Below are 15,743 nucleotides of genomic sequence, written 5' to 3' on the forward strand. Positions count from 1 at the left end.
TTTTTTTTTTTTTTTTTTAATTTAATAGCCTTTTATTTACAGGATATATACATGGGTAACTTTACAGCATTAACAATTGCCAAACCTCTTGTTCCAATTTTTCACCTCTTACCCCCCCCCACCCCCTCCCCTAGATGGCAGGATGACCAGTAGATGTTAAATATATTAAAATATAAATTAGATACACAATAAGTATACCTGACCAAAACGTTATTTTGCTGTAGAAAAAGAATCAGACTCTGAAATATTGTACAATTAGCTTGTGAAGGAAATAAAAAATGCAGGTGTGCATAAATATAGGGATTGGGAATTCAATGTAATGGTTTTTAGTAGATGCACTCATCTTCAAAGGACTTTCTCTGTACTACATCATAGAAACATCTTCACTCAGTAAGCTCATTTTACTCCTGGACGACTAATTCACAATGGAAGTACTTTCCATTCCTGAGCCCTTTCTCTCTAATTGGCTGGTTTCTCCTAGAACATCCATTTTAAGAAAGTGATCAAAGTAAACCATATCTTCCTCTCCAGACCACCCTTCCTATTCACCTCCACTGGACTTTCTTTAATATACCCTTTATACCAGGTACTTTCATCCTGTTACCTCTTTTCAGAACTTTTTAAATAATTTATCAGAATGTTAAGTTCCTAAAGACAGAGACTGTCTGTCACTCTTTCTGCTTGTCTTTGTATTCTGAGTGCTTAGCTAGTGCCTCACACTGTAATTACTTAATAAATGTTTGTTGAATGATTGATACATTCCACCATCTATCTCATCTATTTACAGACCTGTTTTCATCCTTGAATAATACAGAAAATATTTCTATAAAGTTTATGCTATCAGAGATTAAACCTGATTATAAGTATTTTATATCTGATCCTATTTTGACTATTAAACTTGCCATTTCTCCAATAGAACATTCTTGAAGGCAAGGATTGTTTCATTTTTGTCTCTGTATTCTTAAGGTCTAGAATAGTGCTTTGTACAAGATAGGCCCTTAGTGTTTATTACATTTAATATGTATTTTCCAAATTCATGTCAGAATTTCAACTCCTAATCATAAATTGAAAACCTTTGTCTAAAACAAAGAATTATTTCAACATATTGCATGTAGTCATATAATAGAGAAGGAGATAATCAAAGCAAAAAGGGGGAATAGGAAAAAAGGGAGAACAAAGAAAGATAGAGAAAGAGAACTAGTGAAAGTAACATCAACAAATCCCTCAACTGAAATATACTGCTCTAGAACCACAGCATTCAAATCACAATATAAAACTTCATTTGTAAAGTTAAAGAAATTTCAATAAACTAAAGAATATACTTACGCACTAGAAAGACAGCTTTTTGTTCCCGAGCTATCACCATGAGATCATTAGTTGGAGATAAAGATAAAACACAGTCTTGAAGCCAATATGATTTTTGAGTTTTGCAAGTAGTCTCTTCTTCTTCCTGCAGAGGAAAAAACTGGTGGTTATTTGCATGCATCCTCAACAGTGATATACTAAATAGGTCTTTTTCTTGGAGTCCTATGTTCCAAGCTTCATTATCTCTATCCATCAAGCTATATTCCATTCTCTGTAGACCATGTTTGACTTTCCAATGTGCCAAGTAGCAAATCTACTGAAATAATCAATCAACATATATTATTAAATACTTACTATGTGGCAACACTGTGTTAAGCAGAAAAGGGGGAAAAAAAAAAAAAAGCAAAGGCAGTGCCTGCCTTCAGGGAACTTCCATTCTATGAAACATGTAAATCAATCAATTAATTAATAAACCCATAAGTATTTCTTAAGAGCTAATTATTTGGCAGGATCCGAGTTAATTCTAGGGAATCCTTAGAATACAAAGAACAAAAAAAAAAACTTCTTCCCTCAGCAAGTTCATATTCTAATATTCATCTAACGTATATGCAATATAAACAGGAAGTAGTGTCAGAGAAGTATCAGAAAGGAGTAGGTAAGGAGATGACATATAGGTGATGGAAATATCAAATGTATGACCATCTCTATATATAGTTTAGGTAGAGTGGAAGAGTAAATCATGGTAACAGAGTACACCGAGCAACTGGGAAGTTAAGGTTTTTAAGGGAACATCAATATTTGTGTTGAGATCTCTTAGTGTGAGGGCAGGAATTGAGTAGAAAGAAAGAATCTTAAGATAATCACCAAATTCAGTGAGGAAGGAAAATGATGAGTTAACAGGCAAGCAATCCTGAAAAGATTGGTAAGATGCAGTATAAACATTAGTCAATCAGATAAGTATCAGAAAATGGAAAGGAGTGAAAAAGGAAAGTTTCTTAATTATAGAACAGGCATTTCATAGAATATAACAGACAGGGTGGGCAGATTTGAAATGTGATGTTGAAGGCATAAGGTTGAGATGGATGGGATTAAGGCACGAAGCACCTGAGAAATGGAGAATGGGGTTTGTACATCAGCAGCTGATTATGGTTTGTGTGCTTACCGTTGAGAAAAGAGTCCAGGCAGGGTTTTAGTAGGTGAAAAAAGGACTATAGAGGGCAGACATGTATATTGTTCAAGATCATCTTTCAAGTTCCAAACTCATGGCAGCTGCTACCTATAAGGTTCACCTCTCTCAGCAAGCAGAAACAAGTGGAAGTTTGATCTTAAAAGCATCCAATCTAGAGACAGGAGGTAGAACTAAAACCAGTGAAAAAAGTAAGGTTGTGGAACTAGGAATGTTATGAAAGGAAATGAGAGTAGAGAACTAGTTCTCCAGAATACTACAGAAGTTCTGTAGTGAAGGCAGATCTGGAGAGTGCAAGGTGGGCTTTGAGACAAAGATAGAAGCCAAAAGGAAGATTCATACAAAGTAGAATAAAGCTAATCTCAAAGGAAGGTACTAGGCAGCAAGATGCATCAGAAAAGATTTAAAAGATGAAATTTCAGCTGAGTCGTGAAAGAAATCAGAAGCACAGATGAGAAGAAAAATCATTCCAGGCATTGGGGACAGCCAGTGCAAAGGTTTGGAAATAGACCGTGACTGGGGCAGCTAAGTGGTGCAGCAGATAGAGCACCAAGCCTGAAGTCAGGAGGAATTGAGTTTAAATCTGGTCTCAGACACTTAACACTTCCTAGTTGTGTGACCCTGGGCAAGTCATTTAATCCCAATTGCTTCAGCAAAAAAGAAAAGAAAAAGACAATGACTTACATAAGGAACAATAAATAGGTCAGTGTTGTCAGAATGTAGAATGGGTGCATGGGAATAATAGGCAAGATTAGAAAGGTAAGAAGAGAATAAGCTGCAAAACAAACAAAAGACTTTATATGGAGGTAACAGAGAAGCACTGGAGTTTTGTAAGTCAAGCCTAAACTTTAGGGAAAATTTTTGTAACTGAATGGAAAAGACTAGAGTGAGGAGAGAGGAGGAGGAAGACCAATTAGAAGGCATAATTCCAAGAGATTGGGATGGAAAATGCTATCCACATCCACAGAGACTGAATGTGGATCAAAGCAAAATATTTTCACTTTTTTTTCCTTGTTTACTTTTTCTTTCTCATGATCTTTTTTCTCCCCACAACATGACAAATATGGAAATACGTTTAAAATTATTGTTCATGTATAACCTACATCAGACTTCTTGTTGTCTTGGGGAGAGAAAGGACGGGAAAGAGGAAGAAAAATATGGAATTTAAAATCTTACAAAAATGAACATTGAAAACTATCTTTATATGTATTTTGAAAAATAAAATATAATGAGGAAAAAAAAGAAGGCTACTGCAATAGTTCAGTTAAGAGGATTGAGGACCAATATAAGGATGGTAGTTATGTGAAGGGAGGAAAGGGGATGTCTATTTGTATAAAATATATAAACACATACAGAGATGTACATATATAAGACAGATGCATATGTCTGTATATATAACATATAGAATACTTTTTTATACATGCATAAGAGGTATTGTAAAAGTTTTCTTCCTGCAACAAACTCTAGAGATGGATTCTTTATGTGGAATGAAAATAATCTATACTGTTAATTTGTTATCTTAGCCTTACCACATTTATATTTTAACAGTAAAGTACCTTAATCCAAAGGGCATTCATTTCAGACCACAAAACTGGTTGGTTGGGGAAATATTCTAAAGAGAAAGACTTCAAAATGTGTTTTAATTCACTCTATTTAGGTGACACCTTACTTCAATTGTACATAGGGCAAATTCTGTTCCTAGGCTTTCAAGCAGAGTTTTTTAAGATTAGAGATTTAAAGATGATAGGGATTTTAGAAGCTGTGAATTCAATTCCCTCATTTTGTAACAGGGAAACAGAGGCTTTGGGAAGTTGAGTCACATAGCTAGTAAGTGTCCAAATAAAATTTGAATGCAGGTCCTCCTGACTCCAAGCACAGTATTATTTCCTTCATCATACCACACTGTCACCTCCAATGCTAAGAATAATAGCATTTAAATTTACAGTCCAGCCCACAAAGCCTTTTAACCCATAATAAAGGATAATACATTTGAAGTAGTATACAACTTCCAAAAAATAATATAAAATAATACTGCAGGTCAGATGACAATTCTAGGAGATTTCATTATATAGCGATAGGGCAGATGATAAAACTTGGTGGTCCTATTTCTCACTGGAAGAAATAGAGTTCTGGTTCATCTGTTCTCTTTCAAGATGAAGAGACTCAAGCAGACAGTAGAAGAGGGAAAATAAGGGATCAGGGACAGGAAATTTGTGTAACATTACACAGTTTACAAAAATGCTTCACACACAGTAGGCAGTATACATCTTCATTCCTTAGAAATGGAAACTGAAGCTAAGAGGAAGTCTCTCAGATTCATAACCTCTGGTTCCTTGATTCTTCATTATATCCCACAAGTTGACATTTCTAAATCTATATGATCTCTTACATCTGAACCTTCTACATACCTATCACTTTAGTTCAGATTCTTAATACCTCTCTCCTAGATTGTAACAAAGTCTTCTGACTTCTCTGCCTCAAGTTCCTCTCCATTCCAGTCTATCCTCCACTCAACTGCCAAAATGATTTTTCTAGTCTGAATGTCTGATTTATTCTCTTCATATTTTCTGTACTTAGTTATCTATTTATGAACTCAATTAGAACATAAATTCTTTGAGAGAAGAGAATGGCACTGAAAACACAAATACAAAGAATGAAACAGTTACATAGTAGGTGCTTAAGGCTTGTTTATTCAAGCAAATCAAGAAATGTTTACTGTGTCTTCTTGTGCTATTGATTTATCATGAAATTAAGTCACTTTTCTCAAGGTCATAAAGACATTAGTAAATATCAGTGATAAGATTTGAAACCAGGTTTTCTGACATCAAGTTTAGTGTTTTTTTTTAATATCCCCATAATATAACATATTATCAAGTAAAAAGGAAATACACAATATTTGTTAATTACAAGTTGATTTTTCAATGACAAGTTAAACTTAACACATTTGATTAGCTAGCCTATTATTCATTCTTCTCAGAAGTTCAAAAAGAACAAGAGTACAGTAACCTAATTTCAAAACTAAAAAAAAATCTGGCGCTATTGATCTTGTCCTGCTACTTAATATTCAGCATAATGATTTATGTGGTAAATACTTATCAATTCAAGTATGAGTGAATTCTTGAAAGAAATGAAATAGCATTTCTTAAGAGCTTATTATGTATGAAACACTTGGCTAAGCATTGAGGATACAAACAGAAAGGTGAGACAAGAAGCCAGATTACTGAAGCTGAGGTAGGTTCAGATAATGGACACATTTAAAAAATAACTACTACAACTTTACCTGAAAATATGCATAGTATAGAACTTTTAAGTCAAGCTATCACCAGGCTCTGCATAGAATTCCTTTAGAATTAAATCTTGACCTCAAGGATACTCATTATCTACTCATCTTAAATTTACACGTCCTTCATTTTGCCACTAGGTTAAGAGCCCTGAGCTAACCAAAACACATCAAGTACTATCTACAAAATATTAAGGAAAAGAACCTTTATGTACAAAAATATTTAAAGTAGCTTTTTTGGTAGAAGCAAAGAATTGGAAACTTGGGGGATGCCCATCAACAAGAGAATGGCTTAACAAGTTTTGGCATATAATTGTGATGAAATGCTATATTGTACTAAAATGATAAACACAGATGCAAAAAAAAAATGCATATCTATATATCAAAACAGATGCAAAGTGAACAGAACTAGGTGAAAATTGTACATAGTAAAAGCATTATTATAAAGATGATTAACTGTGAAAGGCTTAGTTAATTTCAAATTGATGAACTGAGTAGAGATCAAAGCATGTTTTTTTTTTTTTTTTCCCCACTTTCTTGATTTTTCTTTCTTTCACAACATGACTAATATGGAAATGTTTTGCATGATTTCATGCATTTCTTTTTTTTTTAAAGAGTCAAGTAAAGGTGCCCAAGAGTTAAACAAAGTGCACAAGATAAAAAAAGCATAGAGGAGTCACAATTCCCACCAAGGAAGGTAGTGGCCAATCTAAGGAGATAAGAGATGAAACAAAACATCAAAGTATGTTATTTTTAAAACAGATGCACACAACCACAACGACTTCAATGCATACAGACATACAGAATGGTAAACTATCTCTTTAAGGATAGTTAAAGTTTTATATAGTTTTTGAAAGTTTTGAGCAATTATCACTTTAATATGGTAGCACTTGTCAATTAGAAGCGATTTACATTGTAGATCCCACCATGCTTATTTCTCTAATATAGTAGTGCCAATAAATTCCAATATAACAACGTGGTTGTTAGAACATTCACTGTAACCTAAGTGGGTAAATGTCTAATTATAAAAATAAAAATGCCATTACAATCTTTGAAAAAAAAAAAAAAGTTTTATAAGTACTTTATAAATCAGAAAAAAAAAAGGTAGAGATAATGTAATATAATTATGTTTTTCCTTCTCCTTTTCTTTTAGAATCACAAATAAATGGTCTCAGCTAGTAGTGTCAAACTCAACTGGGAGCCATTAAACCCTCATGGCACACCAAAATTTAAAAGTGCTATTTCAGATATAATTGTCAGTACTACCACATGACTACAAAGTTCAAATAATACACTAACAGAAAACACAAATATGTGAACACAGACTTACAGGTTCTTGTGTTTCTGCTTCTTCCCATGCTCCCCAACCATCATCTTCCCAGTTTGTTGACTTATCTGTTAACAAAAGATGAAATGCTTTTATTAAATAAAGATTCAAAGCATCAAGACACAAAGATAAAACTAGAAACTAAACATTTTTAAACCATCTTCTTGAATTCATAGAACCAAACTTTTTATAAAACTGACAAAGGTCAGAATTCATGTTAATCATTCTGTGCCAGACTTTTATTCTATATAATATTTTTCAGTGCACATGACTTATTATGTGTTCAAATCCATTTAAGAGTAAGCAGTTTAACAGAAATCTACCACTGTTTGACATTTAATTATATCTAAGTGATATTCAGAGAAACTTATTACAAAGGTAACAATCAAAATCTAAATTAGTAAACCAATTTATCATGACAAATGCATATCACGATTAATGCATACAGGCATAGAGAATAGTATCTCTTTAAGGATAGTTAAGTTTTTTTCAATCACATTAATTGAAATTTTTAAACAAAATTTTTTCATTTTTAATATTACATAGTTATTAATATATAGTTTTTTCTGAACATTTTCACAATTAATAACATGAAATAGTTCTCTTCCACTCAGATTCAATAAGAATTTATACATATGATTTAGAAACACACCAAGTATTACTACTTATTCTTTTGTCTGCTTTTTCACAAATGAGACTATCTATATAATTGAAATTACATGCTCAATACAAATATAACTGAAAAAGAAATTATGAAGGCTCATTATCCAAAGAGTTTAGGGGGTGGCACTACATTGTTTATCCTTCTTCTACCAATAAAATTCACTTTCTAAAGTAGTATCTTTTACCAAATAACAGTAAATTAAAATATGAATAACATGATAAATTGCTCATCAGTAAGTCAAAATAATATGATAAAAATGGAAATGTAACCTAAATTAATTTACTTAGGAAGTACCAAACTCCAAAAAGAATACTTTATAGAATCACAAAAAAACCTCAATAAAATTTAAATGGAAGAAAAAAAGATAAAAATCTCAAGATACTGTTTTTTAAAATGAGAAGGAGGAAGGCTCACCTACTAATACCAAATTTCAATCTATACTACAAAGCAGTAATAATTTCTTAAAAAAACATAGTGGTGATTAAAAAAGTTTAGTCATTGCAACTGATTAAGAATTACACAATATATAGGACCAAATTAACTAAATAATCTAGTATTCTAAGACCCCCAAGTATTAGGAGAAGGACTGAACACTTGACAAAACTCCTGGGAGAACTGAATAGCCATCAGGCAGAACTTAGTTTTGAATCAATACCTCATAACATATACCAAGATAATCTCCAAATAGGTACATGACTTGAATATCAAAGATCATTTCACAAATTATAGGACCAAAGAATAAATATCCTTTAGATATATGGCAAAAGGAAAAGTTCATGACCAAACATGAGATAGAGAAGATCACAAAAAATAAAATTAGCAATTTTGATGACATGATATGTAAAAGCTTTTGCACAAAACCAATACAGCTAAGAATAGAAAGGAAAAATTAATTGGGCTAAGTCTACAGTAATTTTCTCTGATATAAAGATTGTTTCCTAGATTTATAAAAAAAAATTATTAAAATGACAATCAAAGGATGTGAACAGGCAGTTTTCCAAGAAAGTAATCTAAAGTATCAATAGCTCTATGAATAAAAGCTCCAAATTCACTAAAAACTAGCAATTCAGGTTCTACTTCATGACCATCAGATTGACATACTGATTAAAATAAATAAAAAGGAAAATGACAAATATTGGACAAGTTTCAGAAAAATAGGTACCTTAATGCATTTTTAGTGGAAGCTATGAATAGGCCACTCTAAAAAGCAATTTGAAATTAAGTCCTCAAAGTTAATGAATTGCACATACTCTTTTAACCAGTAATCCCCTTACTAGACCTAGTTTAATAAAATTAAAGAAAAAAGAAAACAAATCATATATACAATCAATTACTAAACATTTATCAAATGTTTATTATGAGTAAAGCACTAAAGATACAAAGAACAAAAGACAGTGCCTTCCTTAAAAGCTTATAATTTAACAGGAGTGGTGGGGAATGGATAGGAAGGAGGTTGTGCAGAGACGATATTCAAACAAATATATAAAAAGATAAATATGTATGTGTGTGTGTATGTGTATATATATATGTAAAATAAATAGGATATAATTAACTGAAGGTACTGGAATTAAAAGGGGCTTGGGAAAACCTTCTGCAGAAAGTGGGGTTTTAGTTGGGACTAAAAAGAAATCAGAGAGGTCAGTAGTCAGAGTAGAGATATGATAGTGATCCAGCTATAGGAGTAGCCAGATAAAGGCTCAGAGCCAAGAGATAAAGTATCTTGCTTATCAAACAGTAATAAGGCCAATGTCACTGCATCAAAAAGTATATTTGGAAGAGTAAAGTGTAAGAATACTAAAAGGCTAAAAGGGGGCTAGATTATGACGTGTTCTGAATGACAGAGAATTTTTTATTTGCTTCTAATGCTCTGAATGATAGAGAATTTTGTATTTGCTTCTGCAGGAAGTAGAGGCTTTCTTTAAAAAAAAAAAAAAAAAAAAGTTGAACACAGAAACAGAACAGGAGTTATGCAATATGTAGGATCAAATCAACCATAATAACCATGTATTTATAAGGCTTCCCAGCCATTGAGTTTACTGAGTAAGGAGGGGACATGATCAGAAGTGCATTTTAGAAAAATCACTTTAGTGGATGAATGGAAGGTGGCCTAGAATAGGGAGAGACTAGAGACAAGCAGACTAGAGACAGTAATCTGTTGCAATAATCAAGATGTAAGGTGATGAAGGTGTGCACTAGAGTGATGGAAGTGTCAGGGGAGAGAAGGGGACATATTCAAGTATTATGGGCCAGAACTATGAACTTGAAACAAAGAATTTTTACAAGGTACCAAATCAGTAGAATTGATAGAGACAATAGTTATCTAACTTAGCATGGTTCAGTATGACTGATTTAATCCTACAAGGAGATATTATGGGCCAGAACTTGAAACAAGGTACTAAATGGAATCGAGGAGACAATGGTTAAATTTAGTTTAGCACTGATTTAATCCTACAACAAATAATGGTTTCCTAGTGATATAATGATTGGTTTATACTCAGTGTGGGGCATATAAGCTAGAAGCCTCAGCTAGGATTCAGTTGGGAAGATTCAGAAGCCAGAGAAGGCAGGTGGGAACTCAAGCTCTCGAAACCAAGGAGAGAGATAGGCCTCCAGAAAAACTAGCCGAGCCTTAAGAGGAGGAGACAAGACTTTGTTTTTACAGGTTATATGTATGGGTAACTTTACAGCATTAACAATTGCCAAACCTCTTCTTCCAATTTTTCATCTCTTACCCCCCACTTCCTCCCCCAGATGGCAGGATGACCAATAGATGTTAAATATATTAAAATATAAATTAGATACATAATAAGTATACATGACCAAACTGTTATTTTACTGTACAAAAAGAATCAGACTCTGAAATACTGTACAATGAGCTTGTGAAGGAAATAAAAAATGCAGGTGGGCAAAAATACAGGGATTGGGAATTCAATGTAATGGTTTTTAGTCATCTCCCAGAGTTCTTTCTCTGGGTGTAGCTGGTTCAGTTCATTACTGCTCCATTGGAAATGATTTGGTTGATCTCATTGCTGAGGATGGCCAGGTCCATCAGAACCGGTCATCATATAGTATTGTTGTTGAAGTATATGATCTCCTGGTCCTGCTTGTTTCACTCAGCATCAGTTCATGTAAGTCTCTCCAGGCCTTTCTGAAATCATCCTGTTGGTCATTTCTTTTCTTTCTTTCTTTTTTTTTTTTTTTATTTTTATTTAATAGCCTTTTATTTACAGGTGATATGCATGGGTAACTTTACAGCATTAACAATTGCCAAACCTCTTGTTCCAATTTTTCACCTCTTACCCCCACCCCCTCCCCTAGATGGCAGGATGACCAATAGATGTTAAATATATTAAAATATAAATTAAATACACAATAAGTATACATGACCAAAACATTATTTTGTTGTATAAAAGAATCAGACTCTGAAATATTGTACAATTAGCTTGTGAAGGAAATCAAAAATGCAGGTGGGCATAAATATAGGGATTGGGAATTCAATGTAATGGTTTTTAGTCATCTCCCAGAGTTCTTTCTCTGGGCGTAGCTGGTTCAGTTCATTACTGCTCCATTGGAAATGATTTGGTTGATCTCATTGCTGAGGATGGCCAGGTCCATCCGAACTGGTCATCATATAGTATTGTTGTTGAAGTACATAATGATCTCCTGGTCCTACTCATTTCACTCAGCATCAGTTTGTATAAGTCTCTCCATGCCTTTCTGAAATCATCCTGTTGGTCATTTCTTACAGAACAGTAATATTCCATAATATTCATATACCACAATTTATTCAGCCATTCTCCAACTGATGGGCATCCACTCAGTTTCCAGTTTCTAGCCACTACAAACAGGGCTGCCACAAACATTCGTGCACATACAGGTCCCTTTCCCTTCTTTATGATCTCTTTGGGATATAAGCCCAGAAGAAACACTGCTGGATCAAAGGGTATGCACAGTTTGATAACTTTTTGAGCATAGTTCCAAACTGCTCTCCAGAATGGTTGGATTCGTTCACAACTCCACCAACAATGCATCAGTGTCCCAGTTTTCCTGCATCCCCTCCAACAATCATCATTATTTTTTCCTGTCATCTTAGCCAATCTGACAGTTGTGTAGTGGTATCTTGGAGTTGTCTTAATTTGCATTTCTCTGATTAATAATGACTTGGAGCATCTTTTCATATGACTAGAAATAGTTTCAATTTCTTCAACTGAGAATTGTCTGTTCATATCCTTTGACCATTTTTCAATTGGAGAATGGGGTTGATTTTTTATAGAGTTAATTCTCTATATATTTTGGAAATGAGGCCTTTATCAGAACCTTTGACTATAAAAATATTTTCCCAGTTTATTGCTTCCCTTCTAATCTTGTCTGCATTAGTTTTGTTTGTACAAAAACTTTTCAGTTTGGTATAGTCGAAATTTTCTATTTTGTGATCAGTAATGATCTCTAGTTCTTCTTTGGTCATAAATTCCTTCCCCTTCCACAGGTCTGAGAGGTAAACTATCCTGTGTTCCTCTAATTTATTAATAATTTCATTCTTTATGCCTAGGTCATGAACCCATTTTGACCTTATCTTGGTGTACAGTGTTAAGTGTGGATCAATGCCTAGTTTCTGCCATATTAGTTTCCAATTTTCCCAGCAATTTTTGTCAAACAGTAAGTTCTTATCCCAAAAGCTGGGGTCTTTGGGTTTGTCAAAGACTAGGTTGCTATAGTTGTTGACTGTTTTATCCCTTGAACCTAATCTATTCCACTGATCAACTAATCTATTCCTTAGCCAATACCAAATGGTTTTGGTAACTGCTGCTCTATAATATAATTTTAGATCTGGTACAGCTAAGCCACCATCATTTGATTTTTTTTCATTAATTCCCTTGAAATTCTTGACCTTTTGTTTTTCCATATGAATTTTGTTGTTATTTTTTCTAGGTCATTAAAATAGTTTTTTGGGAATCTGATTGGTATAGCGCTAAATAAATAGATTAGTTTAGGTAATATTGTCATCTTTATTATATTTGCTCGCCCTATCCAAGAGCATTTAATATTTTTCCAATTGGTTAGATCAGACTTAATTTGTGTGAAAAGTGGTCTGTAATTTTGCTCATAAAGTTTCTGATTTTCCCTTGGCAGATAGATTCCTAAATATTTTATATTATCAGTAGTTACTTTAAATGGAATTTCTCTTTGTAACTCTGACTGTTGGATTTTGTTAGTGATATATAAGAATGCTGATGACTTATGTGGGTTTATTTTATAACCAGCAACTTTGCTAAAGTTGTGGATTATTTCTAATAACTTTTTAGTAGAATCTCTGGGGTTCTCTAAGTATAACATCATATCGTCACCAAAGAGTGATAATTTGGTTTCCTCATTGCCTATTCTTATTCCTTTAATCTCTTTCTCACTCTTATTGCCAAAGCTAGCGTTTCTAATACAATATTAAACAGTAACGGTGATAGCGGGCAACCTTGTTTCACTCCAGATCTTATTGGGAATGGTTGCAGTTTGTCCCCATTACATATGATGCTTACTGATGGTTTTAAATAGATGCTGCTGATTATTTTAAGGAAAAGAGGAGACAAGACTTTGAAGGAGACAATAAAGGATTTGGACTTTAACCCTTGGCTACTCGTGTGGTGATTATTGAACTGAAACGAAGCCTGCTCCCAGAGACCCCAAGAAAACCTCACCAGAGAACATTACATTTTAAAGGGAATATTACACTCAAGAGATAGAACAGCTTGTTGTATGGGTGAAGCAAGGGGAGTGTGAGAAAGTGAGGAATTTAAGATGAGTCCTAAATTGTGAACCTGACTGGGAGGATAGTAGTAACAAAGAAGGTAGAAATAGGAAGAGTTTAGGGGGAAAGATAATGAGTTTGGTTTGAAAGATGTTGGATTTAAGATGTCCACTGGACATCCATTTTGAAATGTCTGAAAGGCAGTTGGAGATGCAATGCTAGAGGTCATGGGACATGAGAACATGAGACAAGATAGATTTGAGAATTCTCAATATAGAGATGGTAATTAAATCCATGGGAATTGATAAAATCACCAACTAAAGTAATATAGAAGGAGAAGAGAAGAGGGGCCATCACAGAACCCTCACAGACATCTATGATTAGAAGGCTTAATCTGGAAAAGGATCTAGCAAAGAATCCAGAAGAGGTCATATAGGTAGAAGGAATACCAGGAGAGAATGATATCCTAAAAACCTAGCATGAAGAAAGAATCAAGGAGGAGAGAATGATCAGTAGTGTCAAGGATACAGAGAGGTCAAGGAAAATGATTAAGAAAATGATTAGATTTAGCACTTGGGAAATCAGTAGCATCTTTGATAGAGTAGTTTTGGGGGAGTGATAAGACTGAAAGCCAGATTGTAAGGAGTTAAAAAGAAAGTAGAAACACCTACTGCAAATGGAAGATGATAGTGGAAACAGAAGGATCAAGTAAGGGCTTTTTTTCAGGACAGAGGAAACTTGGGCATATTTGCAATGTTAATCAACAATCATGACTTCACAAGACATGGACAGTAACTTGACTGATTACAAAAGAGAGAGAGGCACATGCAGCATGAGCTCTTTATACCAAAGAGGCCACAATACAGAGTCGTGGATATTTATGGGGTACAGCAAAAAGGGGAAGTTTCATGGGAGGAATTGAGGGCAATCCCCTTCTAAATGGGAGTGGCATGGGAGGAAAAAGGGAAAAATAGAGGAGTGGGAATAAAAGGGAAGAGGAAAGCTTAGGAGCATCAGCCCATAAAAGGAGGTTGTTCTGCTTATTTGAAAGAGTCCCAGAAACTCAGTTTATTAGTCTGGGCAAATTGGCTACAGCCAGGCTCATAGCAGATTTGACTTCAACTGAACTGAAAGATCACTGTTATATTAGTGTAGGAAATAGGGAGGGGTTTAAGGGTTCATTTTTGGAAAAGGGGGCAGCTCAAGAAAACAACTTCAGGGGGATCCTTCCTAGTAGGCAGTTAAAAATGAGTCAGTAAAGAGGGAGATAATGAAAATAAGTGAAAGAGTGAATACACCTAACCCTTGACAGGGGAGGCAATCTGTTGAAGACAAGGTGAAATGGGATTGGCAGAGCAGGTAGAGGGTTTGGCCTTGTGAAGATAAGGTCACTTCATTATGTGTGACGGGACTGAAAGATACTTAAGTGATAGGAAATGAGGAAGAAAGGAAGTTCACAGTAAATGATCTCAATTTTCTCTGTAAAATATGAGGCAAGGTTCTCAGTTGAGAGAGTAAGGGAAGGGTGAGCTATAGGAGGCTTGAGAAGAAGTAAAAAGGTTTGAAAGAGTCACTGTGGGGCATAATATATAGTGAGCTGAGAAGGGACATATAGCAGTATTGTCTTGTGGCAGTGAGGGAGGGTTCCTGAGACTGTATGACAAATTTGTAGTGAACCTAATCAGATCAGTTGTATGATTTTCTCCATCTCTGTTCAGCAGCACATGTACAGAAGTGAAGGCAATGAAGAGAGGGATGAGACTTGAAATGAGGCCTGGCTGTGATAATTGGTATGACAAAGGAGTTGGGAATTCAAGAGAGGACAGTGTAGAGTTTAATTGGCTCACCAAGGAATCAAGATGGGGAGGAGAGAAATGGGATGCAGATGTCTTGGGAGAGAACTGAGGGGCAAAGGATTAGAGGCCATGGTGCAGATGAAAAGTAGGACTATATAGAGGAAGGCAGAGGGAAAGATGAAAACCAATAAGTTATGGTAAGATATGGGAATTTCAGAATTCTTGAATGAATGAAAGTGTCTATTTATGCAAGATCAAGAGGATAATTATATATCAAGGCTGAGGTAGGGTGAAAAAGTATCTCATAGGAGGTGAGTAAGTTGAGGAACTAAGTGGTTAAGATAGTTGAGGAAGAATCAACATGTATTTTGAAGTCTCCTAAAATAAGGGCATAAGTTGAGGAGAGAAAAATTCCAAGTAAGGTATTGAATTTATTGGGGATAGA

The 15,743-nt window shown here is 34.4% G+C and overlaps 1 protein-coding gene across 2 annotated transcripts in view; it reads right to left on the reverse strand.

Annotated features, from left to right (window-relative positions):
- Positions 1 to 15,743, reverse strand: part of RAB3GAP2 (RAB3 GTPase activating non-catalytic protein subunit 2) — a 122,860-nt gene that overhangs the window by 90,470 nt on the left and 16,647 nt on the right. For both annotated transcript variants that reach the window (XM_031937392.1, XM_012547889.3), the window contains exons 2-3: positions 7,102 to 7,166; positions 1,327 to 1,450 (exon numbers count right to left, since the gene is read on the reverse strand). In XM_031937392.1, coding sequence (XP_031793252.1) covers positions 1,327 to 1,450; positions 7,102 to 7,166 — 189 coding nt within the window. The remainder of the gene's footprint in view (positions 1 to 1,326; positions 1,451 to 7,101; positions 7,167 to 15,743) is intronic.

The sequence above is a fragment of the Sarcophilus harrisii genome, chromosome 4 (assembly GCF_902635505.1).
Source record: "Sarcophilus harrisii chromosome 4, mSarHar1.11, whole genome shotgun sequence".
In the NCBI taxonomy this organism is placed as follows: domain Eukaryota; kingdom Metazoa; phylum Chordata; class Mammalia; order Dasyuromorphia; family Dasyuridae; genus Sarcophilus; species Sarcophilus harrisii.